The 21,618-nt window shown below is 37.0% G+C and overlaps 1 protein-coding gene across 1 annotated transcript; it reads right to left on the bottom strand.

Moving 5' to 3' along the window:
* Positions 1–155: 155 nt before the first annotated feature.
* On the bottom strand, positions 156–4,761 carry LOC113302914 (fimbrin-4-like). Its single transcript, XM_026551883.1, has 15 exons — positions 4,598–4,761; positions 4,352–4,492; positions 4,086–4,256; positions 3,690–3,943; positions 3,434–3,605; positions 3,288–3,326; positions 3,070–3,138; positions 2,835–2,951; positions 2,391–2,602; positions 2,067–2,222; positions 1,777–1,976; positions 1,389–1,546; positions 1,209–1,305; positions 969–1,060; positions 156–716 (listed from the first exon to the last, which is right to left on the bottom strand). Exons 2-15 carry the CDS (start codon positions 4,436–4,438, stop codon positions 468–470), a joined length of 2,073 nt encoding a protein of 690 aa, XP_026407668.1. The 5' UTR covers positions 4,439–4,492; positions 4,598–4,761; the 3' UTR covers positions 156–467.
* Positions 4,762–21,618: the final 16,857 nt, after the last annotated feature.

Below are 21,618 nucleotides of genomic sequence, written 5' to 3'. Positions count from 1 at the left end.
GCTTGCACAAGTTGCTAGTAAGTCGTTAATAAAGTTTTACCCCTTCCTTTCAAAAAGAAAAGAAAAGAAAAAGTGGTTAAGAGTGCGAATGCAAATGAAATGAGTGTCACTAAGCATCGTTTGGATTATGATGCTCTTACTACAAAAAAATGATCTTTATATAATCCACAAACTTGTTTTATTGATTTAGTGAATACATCTAAAATACAACACCTATAATTACAAAAATTAATAAATAAAATTCCCGGGAAACCTTTTATCTTTATCAAAAGAAACAGTGCAAGCGTTGCACCCATTCAAAGAGAAAAAAAAGTTTTAAGTAACCAAAACGCCTTGACATGAACTCCACACCAGCCCACCAGTTGCTGATCACAAGGACACAATTTGAGAATCTACCAACTTAGGTTCACGCCAATTTTCATTTAATATTCTAAAGTTCAAAGATAGAGAACAAAAGAATAGGGATTTCAAGAGTCACTCTTTGGCGACTCATTTTCAATTTCTGCTTTGGGTGTGTTGGTATCCGATGCATCCTCTTTGATTGTCATTTTTGAGACATCCATTGAAAGGGGGGTTGAACTTTCTGATAGAGGTGACGCGGCATTTGGTGATTCTGGAATAGTTTCAGCAACAGATGATGACTCTGAGTCTGCCGGTTGTTGGAGACTCCAGTACATGATGCTGGCTGTTAGTGTGAGAAGCATTTTCTGGTTTACCTGCAACCACAAAGATTTTTGAAAACCTTAGTAAGTTTAGGCCTGTAACTGATCCAGGTGCAAACACAGATCCAGATGCCTTGCACTGAAAAGAATTCTTGCAGCAAATGAAAGGCTTGCATAATAATATCGAGATTACTTTCATGGAAGTGTTATATAGTTTTTGATAAAAATGATACGACTTACTGATATCAATATTCGTGTTTTTCACCCACTCAAGAAAGATAAATGTAGCTACATTATTTTCCATACCTCTATAATGTCCTCAGGCAACAAGAAAATGGAACACCCAAGTTTTCGTGCAACACTGATGATATATGTAGCATTCAACTTCTTTTCCTCATCTGCGATTTTTGCAGAACCACATTAAGAAAAGAGCGGTAAAAAGAACTGTTAGTTGTATGATGCCGTAACTTTCTTGCCTGCTCTAAGCAAGAATCATAATTCGCCAACCTCTCACAAGATGAAAAAGGTGTAGAGAGTCTAACATACCAGTTACTCCTCTCGTGACAAGGTTCCAATTAACGACCCTGGGTTCTACAGCACTAAGAAGCTCAAGGAAGAATCTCCCACTTGATAGATTTTTATCCTATAACATTTTCAGATTTCATGAGCCCAGTGATATAAAATAAAATGCAGACACACCGACCAGGCTAAGGTTCGGTTTCGCACCTTGAAGCTTTCCATTTGACTTTGTCTACCACTTTTCTTAACCTTAGAATTTGCCCAATTTAGAATATCGACATCAGTCAATTCCTTTCCTTCAGAGGAGAATCTCAAGTTTTTTAAGAGTTGAAGCATATTGAACCTCATCAACTGCCATAGAAATGCTGAAAAAATATTTATAGTTCAGCGAACTTGAAACAATAATCTTTATCGTCACTGCAATCTCTGATCAATTCAGAACCCTCAATAACCTTATGACACTAATAGATAGAGATGAGACACGATAATTTGTTCAGATTTTATTTGGCTTTACTTATTATAGATGAATACTAACATGATGACACCGTATTCTATATATGCATCCTGCACAAGGTTAAGATGAGGGAGAACATACCCAATATAAGTTTCTTATTTCCCTGTACAATATCACTTCCTGCTACATTAACCAGAGAGAAATTCAACTCCTTTCCAATCGTCACAACTTGATTGCAATTTTCTACTTTTCTAAATGGCATTCTAATGGGAGGTTTTGTTGCTTTCTTCCATTGTACTGATCCTGGAGATACCTTGTCCAGTACTTCCAAAAGAACCCATCTGCGTTGCATCAAATGTATAGAATGTCAGTTAATTTTTGGATAGAAGATAATCCAAACTCTGTGATAAAGTAAGAAAATGCAAACTCACCCAGTTCTGACATCCTCAAACACATTGTTCACATATGTTTCTGTTCCAAGACTATTGATCCATAATCTGAAACATCTCTCTTCTCTCGACACTTGATCATCATCTAACATCATCTCTGCAAAGGAGATCTTGTTGGTGTCCATTGTCAGCCCATTTCTGCACAAGAAAGAAAATCAACGAAGTGGTGAAAACATCATTATAAGTTGAGGGATAGTTCCCAAGGCATCTGCCACAGGACTCATATGGTTGGTTTCACTGACTAAAAAATGTATAATAGCTTCTAATAGTATCCGGAAAAAAGAAGAAGCAAATATATGTTCTTGCCTGTGATGGAATATATGTGCGACGAATGCAAGATTTAAATTTGTCGAACCATCAACAATGTCCTTAGGTGTTATATATCTTTTACAGTTCATTTTCTCTGCATGGTCCAGAACCATCTGTGCTCTTTGAATCGGATCCCTTGTTTCCAATGTGGTCGGGTTACAGAATTCAGGTGCAAGAACATTAAGCAGGTATGCATAAGCCTCTCCATCCTGCGGGTATGTAGAGTATCATTCAAATATAGAAGATACAGATTACTCAAGCAAATGAAAAATAGTTGTCCTACTGTCATTTCAGAAGTGGGAAAAAATGGACTAATGTCATTGCAGTAGGACTAGAATGTCAAAGACAAACGACTTAAGTTAAGGACAGATCTCCAATCAACATCAATTAATATCTAAATGCTATGGAACATACATTTCCAAAAGATTGTTATTCTCTTACCTTCAGATCGGTAGAAAAATTGGTGATAGGTTTCTTATAGCCTGCCTTGCTCAGATGAAAGTTCATCCATTTTAACAAGAGCTTTTCTGGGGCTAAGCTCATAAGCTCTTCCACTTCCTGGGAATACGAAACAGAATAGTAAAAATTTGTGATTCCTTAATTGTACAAGAAATTTTAAGGATGTTTGGATACCATAAAAAACAATGTTCATAAACAAAACGGGTTTATGATTAACCTTGTTATCGGTCACCAATTCCACCAACTGAGGAGTCTTCTTTAAGTTGAGGTCCGCTAATAATTGAATCTGATATTGGAAACACCAATATTATACATGTTGTAGGTATTAAAAAAAATTACAAATGTAAGCATCACCTCCAATGAATTGTATTTTCTTCCCTACGGGTTTCATGTTATTAAAAAATTTGGAATACACAAAAGAAGTTCAAGTGATACCTTTATAATTTGAGAAATCAATCCAAGTACTAAATGAGGCTACACAAGAAACAAAATGCAAGCAATTTCAGTGACAAGCAAGACATCATTTCTCAAAGAAAATATCAACAATGTTCATACGGGTCTATTTGACTAGCTTTTCTCACCCTTGCTTCAATCAAGTCCTGTGTTCCAATGTTAACCACGGTACATCCAATAGCTTTTGCAGAGTTAAGACAAAGTGTATGGTTCTCATTCCTCTCCCATGGGTTGAGTTTTCGTTTAGTATTAATTGCTCGCTCGTCAACTGTCCCCGGCACTGCAACATTGATCAACTTACTGCGAAAAAGCCACATATAAGGAAACACCACATATCAAAGGCAGCCTGAAAGAGCACACATTAGTCCAGGCAATTGTATATACCAGAGAAGAACTCCGTCTTTCACAAGATCAAAAAGGCTATTGTTGGATGGATCTAAAGGAAGATAGTTCTTCAAGAACTTGTCGTCTTTAAGGTAATTGTTTATATGGGCTACGTAAGAAGCTCTCTCCGTCTCACTTATGGTGTGAAGAAGAGTGGTCGAGGAGGACTTGAGAAATGTTGTAGACCTTCCGATCCTTGGATCACCTCTTTCATTTCTTCTAGCTGTAGCACGGGCTTGAAGATTCAAGTACGCCTGCGACTCAATACAGCTTAATCAGAAAAAAAAAAACTTTAAAATTTGTCCAATTTCTGATTTTTCTGAAGGTTATTATTCCAATTGCAAGGTGCATATTGTTCCTTACGGATCATGCCACCTGTACATTTCATAGACTCACCCGAAGGAATGTCTCAAAATCTATCTCCTCGCTCTTGTCTGAATTCGACTCGCCTAAGATTTCTGCAATCTCCTCCACTGTGAACATTGCGTGGAGACCCTTTAAACCTACCACCATTGGAGGCAAATCTCCAACCGTGACTTTACCAGATTGAGTCCTTTGTGAAACGAACTGTAAAACCCAACAAATTCACATATAAAACACCACTTCGTCAAAAGCTCAAAACAATCAATTAAAACGAGAAAGAAAGATAGATGAATTCTTACTTTGGATTTAAGAGAACGAAGCTCGACTTGAGTAAATTGGCTCTGAAGCCATGGATCCGAGACAACAACACCCACGAAACTGGACATCTTGCCGATGTTTCCGTAAGCAAACGGGCAGTGGAAATACTTATTGGATTCACACTAATCCGAAGATCAAATAAAACATGCAAATTAAGTTGGTAATCAAAAACAGAGGAAATGGAAATGTGAAAAATAAGAAAATAAGGAAAGTCAAGAAATGCATACCTTCAGAGAAATCAAAGGTTGATCATGTTGAACAAATTTGCATATGTTTGACTAATCTATTTCTCGAAAATCAGATTAGATTTTGTTTCCTGTTGTTCTTGGAAGGAAAGAGACGAAGAGTACGAGAGAAAGGAAGAGACAAAACCGTTCGTCGTATGGACATGCGAAGACTGAGGGCCCAGTAAACCGCATACCTTCTCCATTTATGGTTGGTGTTTATTTTTCTTTCATGTTTCATGAATGAATGACATGTGTAAAGTTAAGAAATTAATTGATTCGGAAAGTACTAATTTTGACATCATTGTTTATTTTTTAACCTGATTGGAATGATTAAGGGTAGGATGATTGTCCAAATCTCAGATGGTAAAATTGGATTTTGTATATTTGCCGTCAAATCAAGAGCTCAACTTGAGCATGATAACTAATTTTCTGTCTCCAAGATTGCCGACGGATGTGATGAGACTTGGATGGGCACCGTGTATTGGATAGCAAGCTTAAGTTACCCGCACCACAAGCGGTACTTCTCTATTATGCCAACAGTCCCCCATGGTTCAGGTGCAGCTTGCCTAACCATCTTTCAGAGCAAGTCCAATGGAGCCTAGTTAATTTGATCATTTGCCCATCCAGGTGGATGGTAAACTCTTTTTTTATACAAAATCTGCACCAATTTCGTATAGTTGAGACAAAACAATTACCCCTCATTCACTTAGTTTCCTCAGTATCTCTGCGCTTCTGACTGCAATGAATGCACGCACTGGAACAATTCTTTTGGATCGTATTCCAAACAGTAAATGAACAACAAATCTGTTTGATAACAACTCTTTCGATTCTTTCAAGATAAAGATATCTCAAGTCATACGCAAATGCTCTTCCGTTTAATCTAATAAACTCCTTTGCCTAGTTAGATCAATCTACCCAATAACTACCAAAATAGTCAAGTTTAGATTCACATTCAATCAAAATAAATCTCAAAGAGATATATTGAGAATGCCGATCTCGCGCAACTAATCAATCGAATAAATCCGTTTCTAGTTGGATCCCAGCCGATCAAGGTTTGTGCACACCAAAGATATGAGAAATAAATCTTCTTCGTCTTCAAATCTTCTTTGATCTTCAATAAACACCTGCACAATACCACTTGAATCTCTTGTGATCAACCACACACAGAACGGAGTCTGTTAACAATGGAACACACAAGATGTTTTTAGATCTATAAACAGTTCTAAAGATCCCGTCGATACTTCGATCTAGTTTGAGTGAATCTTATATCAGAAGAGAAGATTCTCAAGAATAAACAAACTAGGTGCAATCAAAGTTTCAACAACCGTTAGTTAATCAAATCAATTGAAAACTAATAACACTGCAATTATCTAGTTTCCTACCGACGGTACTCGTAGAGCTTCTTGATCCCACATAAGTCTTTAAACGACCAGTCATAAGAGATTTCACCTAATTAGGATACTTTCCTCTCCGAATAGACGACTCCACCAGAAACAACAAGAATGAAGTTTGTCTGGCTCTTAGGATAGTTTGCTAGAAATGCAAACTTAGGTATTTATAGACCAAGGATGTTTGGACACCAATGAATTTCCAAAACCGGAAATATTCTCAAGATATGCAATGAATAGAAAAATTCGGTTTTCCTAATTCCAATAAATGCTTGTCCAAAATTTCCGAAGTCTCTCAATAGAAAAATCTCCAATTAGTAAATGCACATTACTAATTTTTATTCTCTAGATATATGCATTTAATTGTTGATAATTAAAGCATATAAAACCAAAAACATTAATTAAAAGATTCTCAATTTATTTCGTACCAGGATCTCCTTGAGTATTAAGGAATATCTTTGAACAATAAATGATAAGAGTTATTGTATGTGTTCAAAGTATGTTGACATCTTTTCACTGTAAATCTTTATTCATATTTACATGGATTTACATTCTTGGAATCGGTTATAACACACTTCTAAACAAGTTTAGAATTGTTTCACTTGTATTCCAAGATAACTATGTGATTGATCAAATATCAAATCACATAGATGGGTTCAATCGGTTCTACCAATCACTGGGATCGGTTATACCTTAATATGGAAATACTTGTGATCGGTCACACAAGTTACCGTGACCGGTTACATCAGTTACCAGGATCGGTTACATCAGTTACCAGGATCGGTTACATCAATTACCAGGACCGGTTACCATATTCTCATGGTATTGCTTGTGATCGGTCACACCAGTTACCAGGATCGGTTACACCAATTACTAGGACCGGTTACCAATTACAAGGATCGATTACACAACACTATGTGATCGGTCACACCAATTACTAGGATCGGTCACACCAATTACAAATATCGATCACACCATCTCATGGTGATTACTTAGGATCAGTTACACTAATTAATAAAAACTAGTCATACCAAATCATAAGTCAGGCACTTGTGATTAGTTATACCAAGATACATAACAAAGTTATGATAGGTTCTACCATCTCACACATATTGGTAATCCAAAGATTTGCATGAATAGCCGTACCAATAAACCTAATGATTCTCTTTCGATTCATAAAATCAAGTTCATGAATGTACTTCCTTTAAACAAATGTAAAACATTGTTTCCTAGGATGAAATCTTCACCATAACCCATTCACATAATCATAACAGTATATACAAGATTATGTCGATGTCATATCTACGAAGTTCAAAAGATAAGCGTTATACTTCGTAGTCTAATTACCTAATACTATGATCATACAAATATGACCATGTCACATCACTAGAGTATTATACAATATGTACAGCATATACAGCTTCGCAGTTATGTTTTCAATATAACACGACTTGAAAGATACGTTAGGAATGAAACAGTTCAAGTCAACATTACTAACCTCAAGAGGAAGGATGATGTTTTCGTTGTAGTTCGCTTGTTCTTCACATTCTTCAGGTCTTCGGTGTAATACTTGTATGTCTCAACATTCTTAGACTTTCTAGTCTAACCTAAACGAAGTTGACTCTAGTATATAATCAGGCGACTTTAAATGAGTTTTGACACACTAAAATATGACAACCAAACTTGACATACCAACGCTTGGTGTGTTCAGCCGATCTATGCTCTAACAATCTCCCCCTTTGTCAAATTTAGTGACAAAACTATTATTACATATGGATAAACAAATTACATAATAATTCATTTTACATATGCTTGATTCCAAGTTTCAACAACACAATAACCTGCATATATTCAATCAATAAATGTCGTTGTTGACATTTGAATAACAAAAGCTTATACCCCCCCATAAAGGTGAGATAGGTAAATATTCAATCCGGACATCTTTGTTATTCCCCTTTTGTAGTTAGAAATATTACACAACAATATGATATATTTCTCCCCCTTAGTCAATGCTTTACTCTTTTGTTAGATATAACGTTTAAGCAAAATTGTTTTTTCATTAGTGATTTCAAATCACTTGATTACTCCATATATTTCTCCCACTTTTGTCACAAAATGACAAAGGTTCGAGCAAATAAAGGACAAACCAAAAGGATCTTACAAATCTAAAAGACTTGTAAACAACCTATAAGAGTTAAGCACGAAGGTTTCACATACCACTTTAGATAACCAATATTAAAACCGAAACTACAAGTAATTTAGTTTTAATATGTTATCAAGGAAACAATTGCCCGAAGAAATTTCCCCTAATAGTTTAACAAATTTACTAAGAAACTTATTTCCCTTGTTAAACCGATTGCAAACATACAATCGCTTATTTCGATAAGACCAAAACAAAGATCATAATTAACTTTATTTTTCTCATCATTAGGCTCTAATTATTCAAACAACAACTTAGACCTTTATCTTTAGATAAGACAAACACTAGGTTAGTTAACTAGTTTTTCTTGTCAAGGCATTCGGTTAGACTTGAATAACCGAATCCTCCGATTTGATAAGTCTAACTAAAATCATAATTAACTTAGTTTCTCTTATCCGGAATCGATTTGGACTAAACAAATGATCCCGTATTTCGTTAAGCCATAAACAATAAATACAAACAAAAATAAATTGACTTGCACAATTATTTTCTTAACCGGAAGCAATTGAAACAAACATAGAGAATTACGTTAAGCAAAAACACTTGATACCCAACAATAAAGAAGATGCCAAACAATAAGTCAAATAAATTGACACAGTTTTTCTTAGCCGGAAACAATTGAATCATACACACACACATCCATACACAATAATGGAACATATCAATTGTACTGAAATTTTGTTAAGCAAAAGCAAAATATATGCATATTAACAGGCTTTTCTTAAACGGGTCAATGATTAACTAACAAATTCATTACCTGAGATTCAGCAACCTCTTCTCCCCATATAGATATATCATTAAGCGCAAGTTCAAGTAAGAACTCTCCCGCAATATGTTGTTATCCTCTTGCAAGAACAAGTACAACAAAAAAATCAACCTTTACCAGAGAAAGGTTGAAACAGTTTTAACTAATGCGTGCCAATAGCAAAAGTTGAAAACCCGAAACATATTTTATGTTTAATATAACTCATGTAAACATAAATTGATTCAACATATTGTGACTTTTCACATATGAGTTTCAATCAGAACACCTTATGATCCTTTGATAAAGCCTACCAACATGGGATAAAACTTAATCTCGCTAAATCAAAAAGCCACACAAACCATAAGGGTTACATCATATGAGATCGAATATTAAGGTTAATGAAAACCGAAATCAGACATCCATAAACCGAATACACATAGCAAAAATATAAACATTAATTTACAGGCTATGTAATCGGTAACTATCACAAGAAAAATTATATAGAAATAATTTTATTCATAAATAATGATAGTTTTATTCAAAAATAGACCTTGCACAAAGGTTAATGCATCGAGTAGCCTACTTTTAAATAAGAATTTAATCTTATTTTCGCTTTGTATGCCTTTTCAGAGAGTTCCTTCAGAAGGTTCTCAGCTTATGTTAGATTCCTTCTATAGTGATCTAACCCTCTTTTATATTCTCCATAATCTTCAGGCCACCTGTGATTATCCATACAATGTTCATATGCAAAGATTCACATCTTTGCAGCAGCAATATCATCTTTGAGTAAATCTCTTCTCCCAATGAGTTCCATTGTTCCTTCGAACAGGCTTAAAGCAACGACTTTTGAGAGAGTTGTCTTGATAGGAAAAGAACAATATTTGGAACATAATCCATATTTCCCTTCTCAAAGAATGTGGAACTTGACTCAAGAATTCTCTCAATTTTTTCCACACAAAAATCACAGACAACATCACTACATTCCTTTTCCTTTACTAAGAAAGAAATAATGTGTAGTACTTTCGAACGAGGTTTAAAACTGCAGGATTAATTACATCCGAAATTTCTTCTGTTAGATCTTCCTCACTCTCTACATAAGAATAGATCATTGTAAAATTATAAGAAGAATGAACAGATCCGAACATATATTATATATTTCGAAAGAGGTTTAAGGAAACCTTCAAAATACAGAAGTATTATACTGAAAGGAAAGTCCCCTTTTGATGCCTAAATCAAAAGCCCATCTTATATATGCGACCATAAAAATATTATATATATATATATATAAACGCATATTAATAAGATTTGTATAATCAGAGATTCCTTATTGACTTCCTTTTTCTTTTTTGACCTTGCAGTAGATTGTCGAAAGATACCTGTGAATCAATATCACTGGATGTTTTTAAATCCTTTCTGAGTCTAAAAATTAGACATTCATAATCATCTTTATCTAAGATCACAACATGATTGTTTTTCTTAACATTTTCTTTAGATGATCTCTTTTTAACTTTCACTTCAGACTTGAGCATCCACTTGTAGGTGGATTTGGGATGAAGATCTTCCATCTCTTGCAACATTCTATTTTTCCAAGTTGAAACATCAGATCTCATATTCCTGTTGACAAAGGTGTTAACCTTTTTATCACTTCCTTTTAGGAATATACATTGGAGGATAGGAATGCGAATTATTAGAATAATTCTTTTGTCTTAAATTAGGACAATGGTGATCTGAGAAATTTTTTGAGATAAATTTACTCAATTCTTTTGAAATAAATGATAGAGCATTCTGCATATTTCGAATTTTACAACTCCTTTGCATGTGACCTTTATTTCCACAATAATAACAATGCTTACTGAGAGGAGTATAGTTTTTAGGATTACCTTTGTGAGATGTTCTCCATGTATGTCGATATTTGATCGGATACTTATCATGATTGCATCTGGAACTATTTTCTTTAAAGTCTCACTTGAGCTCTTTGGAGGATCAGGAATATCAGTTGGTTTAGGTAGATCCTCTAGTGTGGAAGAACATGCAACCTTTACAAATTTTATTTCTTTGTTGGTTGAAGAAGTATTGATTCCATGATATATCAAACCACGCATATTACAGTGACTTCTTCCTGTTTCCAAGAAGGAAGACAAGTTGGTTTTGCTATCATTGAGCCTTTTTAGTTTGCAACTTCTTCTTCCAGTAGCCTAACTTTGTCAAGAGCATTGACAAGGTCGACCTTAAGAAGACTCTCTTTGGAAGAATCAGACTCATCCTTTTCTCCACACATTACCTGTTGAGAATTAATCCTTGCTTCAGTTTCAATAAGTTTCTTATTCAACAGATAATGTTTTCTGTAGAGATTCTCATAATCGAGAGTCTTTGAGTTTAGGCTTTCTTTGTAGTCCTTCAGAAGATATCGAGCATTTTGATATCCAGAATAGAATCCAGAGAAGATCGTCCTCAGTTTCCTATTTTCTATGCATAGAGGAGCAAGGAGTCCAACAACATCTGAGGTGGATAGCCTTTTTGTAGAAACAACACCTAATATTGAAAAAAATACAGAGATATCTTCTTCTACATCTTGATCAATTTGCTGAGTCACCGTCTTCGGAAATTTCATCAAGTTGTTTTTCAACGCAAGTTTGCCAGTCATCAGAATCTTCATTATACTGATCACTTTGTTCAGTAGATTCACATAGGATGATTTTATTAGGCGTTGATTCTTCATCTTGTTTTTCGTTAACTGAATCATTTACAGGTTCAACTGTAATCATTTTGATTCAGATCTTATAGGTTGGATCGCACCAAACACAGATTGTTACATATTTTCGTGTTTGCATGCTTTGATACCAATTGAAAACACGAGGGTACCCAAATACACCACAATCTTTTATTTATCCACCTATAAGTCCTCTTACCGAAAATATCGTTTATGGACAAAGTCGAGACAATACAACAAATCGGCATCACACTTTGTGTGATTGTCTATGGATACGAGATCGAGACAATACAACTACCAAAGTGAGATACTTAATAATAGGTTCGGACTTAACCAATCTCTATAGGATCACTATCAATTATATCGAGTTAATGTTTGTGTATAATAATTGCGGAAATAAGTAAAAGACATAGCAAGATTTTGTTAAAGAGGAAACTGCAAACGCAGAAAAAACCCAGGGACCTAGTCCAGAATTGAATACTCTCAGAATTAAGCCGCTATACAAAATATACAACAACTTAGTATAGTTGAGACCAAGCAACTATCCCTAGTTCACTTAGTTTCCTCAGTATCCATGCGCTTCTGACTTCAATTAGTGCGCGCACTGGAACAATTTCTTGGGATCGTATTCCAAACAGTAAACGAACAATAAATATGTTTGGTAACAACTCTTCGATTCTTTCAAGATAAAGATATCTCAAGTCATACACAAAGGCTCTTCCATTTAATCTAATAAACTCATTTTCCTGGTTAGATCAATCAATCCAATAACTACCAAAGTAGTCCAGTTTAGATTCACACTCAATCAAAATAGATCTCAAAGAGATATATTGAGAATGCCGATCTCACGCAACTAATCAATCGAATAAATATGATTCTAGTTGGATCCCAGCCGATCAAGATTCGTGCACACCAAATATATGAGAACTAAATCTTCTTCGTCTTCAAATCTTCTTTGATCTTCAATAAACACCTGCACAACACTACTTGAATATCTTGTGATCAATCACACACAGAACGGAGTCTGTTAACAATGAATTATCATAAAATATCTTTATATCTACAAACAGTTCTAAAGATCATGTCTATAATTCGATTTAGTTTGAGTGAATCTTATATCAGAAGAGAAGATTCTCAAGAATAAACAAACTAGGTGCAATCAAAGTTTCAACAATCGTTAGTTAATCAAAACAATCGAAAACTAATAACACTACAATTATCTAGTTTCCCACCAACGGTACTCGTAGAGCTTCTTGATCCCACATAACTCTTTAAACGAGCGGTCGTAGGATATTTCACCCAATTAGGATACTTTCCTCTCCAAATAGACGGCTCCACCAGAAACAACAAGAATGAAGTTTGCCTGGCTCTTAAGATACTTTGCTAGAAATGCAAACTTAGGTATTTATAGACCAAGGATGTTTGGACACCAAGGAATTTCCAAAAGAGAAAATATTCTCAATATATGCAATGAATAAAAAAATTCGGTTTTCCTAATTCCAATAAATGCTTGTCCAAAATTTCCGAAATATCTCAGTAGAAAATCTCCAATTAGTAAATGCACATTACTAATTTTTATTCTCTGGAGATATGCATTTAATTGCTGGTAATTAAAGCATATAAAACCAAAAACCTTAATTAAAAGATTCTCAATTTATTTCGGACCAGGATCTCCTTGAGTACTAAGTGAAAAAGCGGGGGTCTAACAACCACACAATATTTCGTTTAGCAATCTGTATGGACTAACTCCAATATACTTTCAAGAGAATCAACTAGACAGTCGGACTCAATCTTAAGAAAAGTATGTCAAAGAGTTATATCTCTATTTCTCAATTCAATCCGCAATAAAACAAATAGGAATTTGCGAACCCGAATGAATATAAGAAATAACTTGGACATTATCAAAAACCAATATCCAAGTGGCAATCAATTTAATCAACAACCAAAGGTTGGATTCACAATTGATTGAACTTACGCACAACCTGTGATATTTCAATTATATAAACAAATATAATGCGGAAAAAATAAGACAGACACCTGAAGTTTTGTTAACGAGGAAACCGCAAATGCAGAAAAACCCCGGGACCTAGTCCAGATTTGAACACTACACTATATTAAGCCGCTACAGACACTAGCATACTCCAAGTTAACTTCAGACTGGAATTTAGTTGAGCCCTAACCAATCTCATACTGATCAAGGTACAATCGTGTTCCTTACGCCTCTAGAACCACGTCGGATTTTGCGCACTTGATTACCTTAGCTGATCTCACCCACAACTAAGAGTTGCTACGACCCAAAGTCGAAGACTTGATAAACCAATCTGTCTCACACAGAAAAGTCTATTGAATAGATAAATCTGTCTCCCACAGATACCTATGAGTTTTGTTATGTCTTTTGATAAATAAAGGTGAACAAGAACCAATTGATATACCGGACTTATATTCCCGAAAAAAAACCTAGTAATGTCAATCACCTCACAATAATCTTAATCGTATGGTACCGAAACAAGATATTGTGGAATCACAAACGATGAGACGAAGATGTTTGTGACTACTTTTTATCTTGCCTATCAGAGAATCAACCTCGAGCAAATCTTAGAAAAGATAGTACTCAATACGATAGAATAGGGAAATATCAGAATACGCAACTACAAAGAAAATAGTTGGGTCTGGCTTCATAATCCCAATGAAGTCTTCAAGTCGTTAACCTATAGGGTTCCGTGAAAAACCTAAGGTTAAAGGAGAATCGACTCTAGTCGCAACTACTATCACATAAGAGGTGTGGGGATTAGGTTTCCCAGTTGCCAGAGTTCTCCCTTATATAGTCTTCAAATCAGGATTTGCAATCAATGCTACATTGATAACAAAACATTCAATATTCACCGTTAGATGAAAACCTGATTAGACTCAAGCTAATATCTTTCAACCGTTAGATCGAACTTAGCTTGTTACACACAAATTAAAAGTGACTTCATTTAGATATTAGTAACTGTACCTAAACATGTGCACCTTTGTTGGTTCAACAATAGTTAACCGAAGTTAGCCATATGAACACTTTCATATCAACCGTATTCATCTTAACCATAACTAGTTCAAATAACTCAAATGAAACTAGTTATAGAATTGTTCAATTGTTTATATTCTCATAGAATTATACAAGACGCAATTGAAGAAAAATCGATTTTGATTCACTCGAATCAATTCATGAACATTATATCCACGGTTTTCAAAAGATTGCATTCCTTATTATATAAATGTATTAGTTCATGAAGAAACTGATTTTAGAACATAACCCACTCAAGTATGCAAACGGGTATGCATACCTAAGTAGCCGAACTTGGACTGTGTTCGCCGGTATGCAAACGGGTACACATACTGTCGTACACTTCCAAACTTCAGTTGAATTCCGTACGCGTACAGGTACGCATACTATAGTTCCCAGACTTTACCTGACCTCGCCAGTACGCGCACGGGTATGCATACCATATACCGGTCTCGGATCAACACATATGCAAGTACGCATACTGTGCACATAATCCAATCATGGTTAAGTGTTCTAAACTCCCATTTCAATCATTGAAACATTCTTAGAAGACGACAATGGCTGTCTCACACAAACTATTAGCTTCAAAGCAATTTTCAAGCGATCGAATGATCAATACGAAACATTCCGAGTCTACATCAAATGACTGTCTCACACAAATCATGTAAGATGTTACAAGGCGATTTTCACATGATCATCTTTTGACTTTCGTCAAGATTATAATATGAACTTGGTTAAAGCGAAAGCTTACTAACACATATTTCGAGAAATAGGAGATAGAGTAAATAGAATTTTGAGTGGTAGATGAGTTCAAGTCTCCACATACCTTTTGTTGATGAAGTTCCACAAGCTCCCCTTAGTAGTTTTTCGTCTTCAATCGATGAACTCCGTGAAGTCTAATGCTCAACTACACTTTCTATCCTAATCCGAGACTTAGCTATAAGTAGACTAGAAATCAAGACTTATAGTTTTGACAACTAAACTTGACAAATAAGCTTGAGATAGCAACGCTTGCGAGTTCGAGCGAGAAGTGCTCTAACAATCTCCCCCTTTGTCAATTTTAGTGACAAAAATATCGATACATATGGAATACAAAATAGATAAACTTTGTAGCTCTCAATCCAAATGCTTGATTTCCTTGGTTCTTCAACATTACTCGAAATCTTCGTCACTTCCAAGTACTCCAGTGATTCTGAATGTGTTCAACTCAGCATCATAGTAGTTGAAGATCCGTAGCTATAACAATGAGAAAACAGTTACTCTCAATCATTGTTATACAGTGTCATAGTATCATTACACAACATCAAAATCCGATTGTATCACAACTTTGACAAAAATACTATGGTGATATGTATCACTCCCCCTAGTCAATACTTTATCTCACATGAAAACCACTCCCCCTTACATAATGATCCGTAAACCATATGTATTTGTACTGTGAACTACACATTAGTTCTCCCCCTTTTTGTCAATAAAAATTGGCAAAGGTACGAAAACTAGTGGGATCCTAATGAAATTTCCATAGAGATACTTCATGAAAAAATGAGAACATATCAACTTTGTTTCGATGATTTCACATAGTTGAAACTTGTGTATTCATCAAGGAGTTTATAAAGATACAAGAAAACTCCTACAATATTCCACAGCCGCACTCCCCACAAAGATTTGGCAATTAAGTATAAGTTCAATTAAGAATTCTCCCCCATAAAATGTCATTCCCGAAAGAACAATAAGAGCGACCTTACTTTTACAAGAAAGGAAGGATTTCTTTGGACATTAAAAAATCACATGAAACATGAATTTGTGTCCAAAATACTCAATTAAATTAACAACAAGAGAACCCATGATTAATTTAATCGGAAATGCTCAACATAAGAGAACTTACGGAGCCACACAGTACTTACACAAAGATTTGGATCAGGAAAAGACCAATACTGCAGAATATTCAAAGATTCATTCTATTTTTCATCAATATTTGCATTAAGACATATAATAGACTTAATCTTTGCAGAAAAAAGTTCATCCTATCTTCATCAAAATTTGCATAATGACATAATAGGCTTAACTTTTGTTGTCAAAAGTTCATTCTATTTTTTTTATCAATAAAGACATATGATAGACTTAACTTTTGAGCAAATATGGGACAATCATAATTCACTGACACAAACACACATATCCCATAACAAGTTGCAATATATGTAATCATAAAGATTAATACTGCAAAATCATCTTCCAAACCTGTTTATGGGTGAAAACTGTTTCTGCTGCTTTTGGTAAACTTGGGTGTGTGTGGACGAGAAACGAATCTAAATCCTAAACAAATGCACTGCACGGGAGTACTTTAGATTTGAGAGATCAATCTGTACAATTCTGGCCTAAACCAAGTAATGGTCGTTCCAGACTTGCTTCGGTCACAAAGTGAAGGAGATGGGGTTGATCTTAGGAAGGGAAGCGAAGAAGGTGTTGGTTGTTTATGACTTGTATCAGAATGTTGAACTGGATTGCATAATGTAAACTATCGGTTCTGGGTGTTTTCTGAATACTGATGACAACACTTGGTTTTTCTGTGTTGTTTGAAGATAGGTCGAAGAACCTATATATACAAGTCATTTGAGCGCCATCCTCATCTCGTAGTAAGTGGAGGAAGTTGAGTGATGGAGTAGTGGGGTTGTGTAGGTGATCGTCACATGATCACGCCTTTGCCCACTTCCCTCATCATTGTTAACCATTCATGCCTCCTGACACGTTCTCGTAATGGGCGCGTTGCACGCCGCACGCTGTAAACCGCCATACCAATACCCCAGTAAGTATCCCCCAATTTGTGACATGTTTGATGTCTCGAATGAGTGGGTCAGGTCGTGGGACCCGCCGCAGGAAATATCATACGGTGCTATTAGGTTAAATAATTGAGTTATTTATGGAATTGATGTTCATGAAATATCGTGTATGTTCGATGCATGTACTGCATCGCTTTAAAGCAAGAAGCTCAAAACAATCGATATGCATAAAGCATCGTTGTTTTAGCTCGATCGAGTAAGTCGCGAATTAAGCGTCTTAAGTTGGCAGCACGTCCAACCATCTTCGAGTGATCGTTTGGAGGCCGCATGGGCGGGCCATCATCTGGTCGATCACTCCCTGTGGAAGAGTGACGGACGGTAATCATTGAGGCACTTCATTGATTGCTTAATTTTTAATCCAAGCCATCCGACCAAGCCGGCAAAGTTGGACGGACGAGATGATTTATGGATCATGTTTGCTGTAGTTGATGGATTTAGGCTTTTTTAGAGGTGCGCAAGCATCCCTCTTTGTCTTGATCGAATCCAAGCATTTGCACTATTTTTGAATGGGCCGACCGGGCATGCGTGAGAACGGCTCACTGGCGTGCATGCCTACACCTCTCGGTCCCACAAAGATTCGATCTAGGCCACTCAATTTGACCGGAAAATATGAGTGGTCGTGATCGATTTTCGGCAGTAATTTATTGCCGTAAAGTAATTTTAGGTTTTCTGAAACAGCGTGTTCACGCTTCTTTGGGATGGCGCTTTGATGCGCTTTAACCTTGCTGTGGGCAAGTCGATCGACCACATGTGGAGTTGGTTTGATGTTGAACACGTTGGCATCTCCTTGATCATTTGAAACATGATCTAAGTCGTCCAATTAGGTTGGCGAAGTTGGACGGATATGATTGATTAACGGCAGTTGTGTAACGCTGCTTATTCAATTTAGGGTTTAAAAGGCTGCGCGATCACCCTCCTTGGGGCCGGCGTTTTAACATGCTTTGGTCTCGTTGGGGACAGGTCGATCGACCAAGGGGGATCTTGGGCCGATGGTGAACACACCGGCATCTCTTTGATTGCTTGAAATGCGATCCAAGCCGTCCAACTAGGCCGGCTAAGTTGGACGGGCGTGAAATGTTTTGAGACCGTTTTTGCCGGTCTCAATTCGTTTGAGTTATGTTATGCAGCGTGAACGCCCATGTTTGGGTCGATGTTTGAAGCATTTGTTAACGAACTTCATAGGGCTCGATCAACTAGGTAATTAGTGGGCCCGTCGGTGGTCATTAGGGTGATTACCTAATTCTGCTAGGAGTAATCCAAGCTTGTTAAATCGTGCGGCCAAATTGTGTGGTCGTGATCGTTTCTGAGACCGACATTAATAGTCTAGATTTTCTTTAAGGAGTAAATACGTGTTCGATCATGCTAACTTTTACAAAAAGTGTGTCAACGCATTGATCTCTTTTTCAGAGAGATGTAGCTTGTGGGAGTATTTTTGTGCAGATCCCAATACTAGCACTTCGGGAGATTCATGCTACTCTGCTGAGAATGAGCATTGATTGTCATGTCATGTCAGTATTGATAGTTCGGCTGAGAACGTTGCACGGAAAAATATCAGGCGAGTCATGCATTAGTTAATAATGCTGGCAGAAAATAGAATTCACAGAATATTTGGAATTGCTACTACGCGCACCATTCTGAGCGAATTTCATATATATATTGAGTTGCTGAATGAGTGAAGAGGTTTTTGCAATCATCACTTCTTAAATGGATTTATACCCTTGCAGGGCGTCAGCGCATTAAATACAGGGTTTTACAATTTTAGCCATATTCGAAAAACCACCATCAACATTAAATCCCCTGCTTAGCACGTAACAGTGACATTGTTGCGGGGTAAGCAATGGATGGTGACTGTTAAATATAAAACTTATGAGGCAAGGTAGACAGATGTTACCAGGATAGAGGCCGGCTAGGTCTTTGAGCAAGATACGCTTAACGAAGTATCAAGGCTTGCAGTGATCGTCCTCCCATCATACGTCAATTGCCTCCAGGTAGATTTCGAAATTTGCTAAACTCCATTGCGCTCGATTGCGAGAGGCCTTGACTTAATTTGCTTGGAGTCCGGACTGCTGAGTCGCAACGAAAATCTTCTTTAAACTCCTGAACATTGACCGGAATGGAATTGCGTTGATTCTGACCCTTTATCTCATAGGCTCATTCTTGCCCTTCTGATTGCGATGGTGAAATTCTTGGAATGCTTGTATCGGCAAAATCTTCAGAAGTCTTTGAGTGAAGTAAACGAGCTGAGAGGCTTTCTGTTACCGACGTGCTGCTATCAAGTCTTCAAGGACTTTGTTCTAAGCGACATCCTTTGAACCATCCTATGAATCTTGGATGGTTGTATGGAATGGGATGCGATGAGCAGTCCTCAGTTACACTTCATATTCGATAGCGTGACTGGATACGTGAAACCATATCCGATTTGTACTTTTGGAGTTTTTAATGCAACTTCATGTTGAGAATTTTCTTCGGCTCGTAAAGCTTCAACAGTGATTATGCTGATATTAGAAATAAATCGGTTGAGGGACGTGAAGGCATCCTGGCAGTCCCCAGGTGTAATTATCCCGAGCTTATTTTCTCTTGAAATACGTACTCCCGTTGCATTTGCTGGTCAGGTGTTGGAGTGTATTCGTCCTCTGAAGATAACGCTGAAGCGGCTTCGGGGAGAGTGTTGAAGCAGCTTCGAGAGAGAGCGTTGAAACGGTTTCTTCTGGAGAGAGCATTGAAGCGGCTTCAGGAGAGTGTGTGCGTTGAAGCGGATTCTTCTGGAGAGAGCGTTGAAACGGCTTCAGGAGAGAGTGTGCATTGAAGCGGCTTATTCTGGAGGGAGCGTTGAAGCGGCTTCTCCTGGAGAGAGCGTTGAAGTGGCTTCTCCTGGAGAGAGCGTTGAAGCGGATTCTCCTTCAGTTTGATTTTCCCTTGCAAATTACATGCTTCTTGATTGACCGTCTCTCTTGTGTTGAAGAAATCCTTGACTGACGGTGAAGGAATTTCATGTTGAGTCTCAGTCCCCAAGCGTGAGTTACATGACTCTATCTTGTATGGTCGGTGGGTTTACCATAATAATGATATCACCATCTCGCCTCTATACTGGTGACTCTATTACTTCTCCATGGGAAAGTAAAATATGCAGAAGTTCGGATTACCTCTGTCCGTATTGGTTGTTGCTATGGTGAAGCTCTGGCGAGCAACAATGATTCTTGGCAGCAGCTATGATCAGAAGAGACTGGCAAGGAGAGGCATGGTAGCTACTTGCACGAACTTGGCAGTCTTCATATATGATCTTTCAACTTGATAGATGTTGTCACGCTGGGTCTCTGAAGAAATAATTTGGGAGAGAGTTGGAGTTGAACCCAATGTTGATGAGGACAATACGAGTTGCTGATCATGAGGCCGCCTTTGCGTCTACGTTGTGTTTCATAGACATCCAGGCATATCGCTGGTCTTTAAACAATAGATCTGCTCCCTCGAATACTCTACGTCTTTGGGCAGCTTGGAATCATAATGACAACGGGCTTGCGTCTCTCCAAATTCAGCATCTTTGAGATGGGTAGTGCTAAGAAGTCTCCAGCAACGCTCCTTTGCCTTTATCATCTTTGGATCGTGTCTTTGAGGAGTAGGGAAGTCCCCTCATGCGAATGAATTAACTAATAGGTTCTGAAAATATGATGAAGCTCTTGACATGGAGAGTTGCTGTGTACCTCTTAAGTTCCAGGCGCAACCTCCTTTGGTGACGCAACTACTTCTTCTACGGGAGACGAAATTCTGAAAGCGTCCCTCATAGATGTTGTTGCGGTCGAGCCAGATATGGAATATCTTGGACGTTGTTTTATCATTGTGATAGTCGTGCATGTGGTACTGAGGTTGGAGTTGGCGGTTTTGGACGCGCAGGATGTTGTACCTCGGTGGTTTTTTTCTTGCTGCTTCAGTGAAACCGCTTACAGAAGGTTTGAAGGTTGTATTGCTTGTTGGTACGACGTGTCGAAAAAACTTTATCCTCCATTCATGTCATGATCAGCGTGACTGGGTGCACTGAGGAGGTGGTTTCAAACTGGGAGTTCCACTGAGATGTGTTTATGAAGTTTGAATTCAATGCTTCCT

Source organism: Papaver somniferum, chromosome 1, assembly GCF_003573695.1.
Source record: "Papaver somniferum cultivar HN1 chromosome 1, ASM357369v1, whole genome shotgun sequence".
NCBI classification, from domain to species: domain Eukaryota; kingdom Viridiplantae; phylum Streptophyta; class Magnoliopsida; order Ranunculales; family Papaveraceae; genus Papaver; species Papaver somniferum.
The sequence above is the reverse complement of the archived record's forward strand: the minus strand, read 5'-3'. Positions and strand labels throughout refer to the sequence as shown.

Excerpts from the sequence above, each read along its gene's own strand:
- LOC113302914 (XM_026551883.1), bottom strand. The coding sequence starts at position 4,438 with ATGTCCAGTTTCGTGGGTGTTGTTGTCTCGGATCCATGGCTTCAGAGC. Across the intron at positions 3,139-3,287 it reads TGATTTCTCAAATTATAAAG|ATTCAATTATTAGCGGACCT; the intron begins GTATCACTTGAA and ends TTCCAATATCAG. Across the intron at positions 717-968 it reads TGCCTGAGGACATTATAGAG|GTAAACCAGAAAATGCTTCT; the intron begins GTATGGAAAATA and ends TTGTGGTTGCAG.